Source organism: Colletotrichum orchidophilum (assembly GCF_001831195.1).
Source record: "Colletotrichum orchidophilum strain IMI 309357 chromosome Unknown Scaffold_77.1, whole genome shotgun sequence".
In the NCBI taxonomy this organism is placed as follows: Eukaryota; Fungi; Ascomycota; class Sordariomycetes; order Glomerellales; family Glomerellaceae; genus Colletotrichum; species Colletotrichum orchidophilum.
In genome coordinates, this window is record NW_019173033.1 from 239,500 (window position 1) to 240,462 (window position 963).

Below are 963 nucleotides of genomic sequence, written 5' to 3' on the forward strand. Positions count from 1 at the left end.
TCATTCTTGATTGGGGTCGAATTTGGATCGGTCAATCATGTGCTCCCAGGGCACCTCGGTCTTGACGCCCTTCTTCATGCAGCTCTTGCACACAGACGAGTCGTAATCGACCTGTGTCACCACAACCTTGCAGCGCTTCTGGGTCTGGCTGTACCGGTAGCACCACTCGGAGGCGCCCGTGAAGTGATGCCCGCAGGCATAGTTGCGTCGGTACCACTCGCACATGATGGCGGGGTGTAGAAAGCCGTATCAAGAGAGAGAGACAGAGAGAGAGAGAGAGAGAGAGAGAGGTTGGCGGTTATTACAAAGCTGTGAGATCTCGTCAGCTTGAGATGTTCTCGACCGGCAAACGCGAAAAGTCGGAACCTACAAGTTGTGCGAGACGTTGATTTAGACTGGAAAGAGGGGACTTGGCGTGGCAACTCGGTCAAGGCAAGTTGCAAGGGCTGACAGATACCGGTGAGCAGAGGCAGCCTGTCAGACGGCGTCCCGAGGTGATGGTTCAAGCGGGTATATGTAAGATCTTAAGCCCAAGTGGCTGCAGAAGCGGGATCGATACGGCCAAAGGCGAAAAGGTCCGAGGGTTTGTATAAGATCTCGGGCCCTACTATCCCTCGATCCATTCCCCCTTCTGCCCACCACTTGGCGGGCGTCTCTGGGTGGCTTCCCAGGCCCTGGCCTCGGAATGGTTTCTTCTGCGAGAAAAGATGGGTCGTACACGGCATTGTGTGTTGCGTATCGAGGACCCAAATTATCAAGGGAAACGGTGGGTTTTCCCTTGTCTCGAGAGAAAAAAAAAAAAAAAAAGAAGGAGAGGGATAATTAGCCTTCGTTTTCCCTATTTCTCTCGAGGCAAACCCCAAAAGCAATCAGCCGGTTGCCCCTCAAGGGTCGCGAAGGAGCTAGGATCGTTTGTCTCTCTCAGCCGTTTGCCATTTTCTTTCGGCCGTGCCAGGTTTTCCA

At 53.5% G+C, this 963-nt stretch overlaps 1 protein-coding gene across 1 annotated transcript; it reads right to left on the minus strand.

The window, feature by feature from the left end:
- Positions 1–225, minus strand: CORC01_08882 (uncharacterized protein; the record flags this gene model as incomplete). The annotated part of the gene is made up of 1 exon (XM_022620512.1): positions 1–225. The coding sequence occupies one exon, from the start codon at positions 223–225 to the stop codon at positions 1–3; it is 225 nt and encodes a 74-aa protein (XP_022473046.1).
- Positions 226–963: the final 738 nt, after the last annotated feature.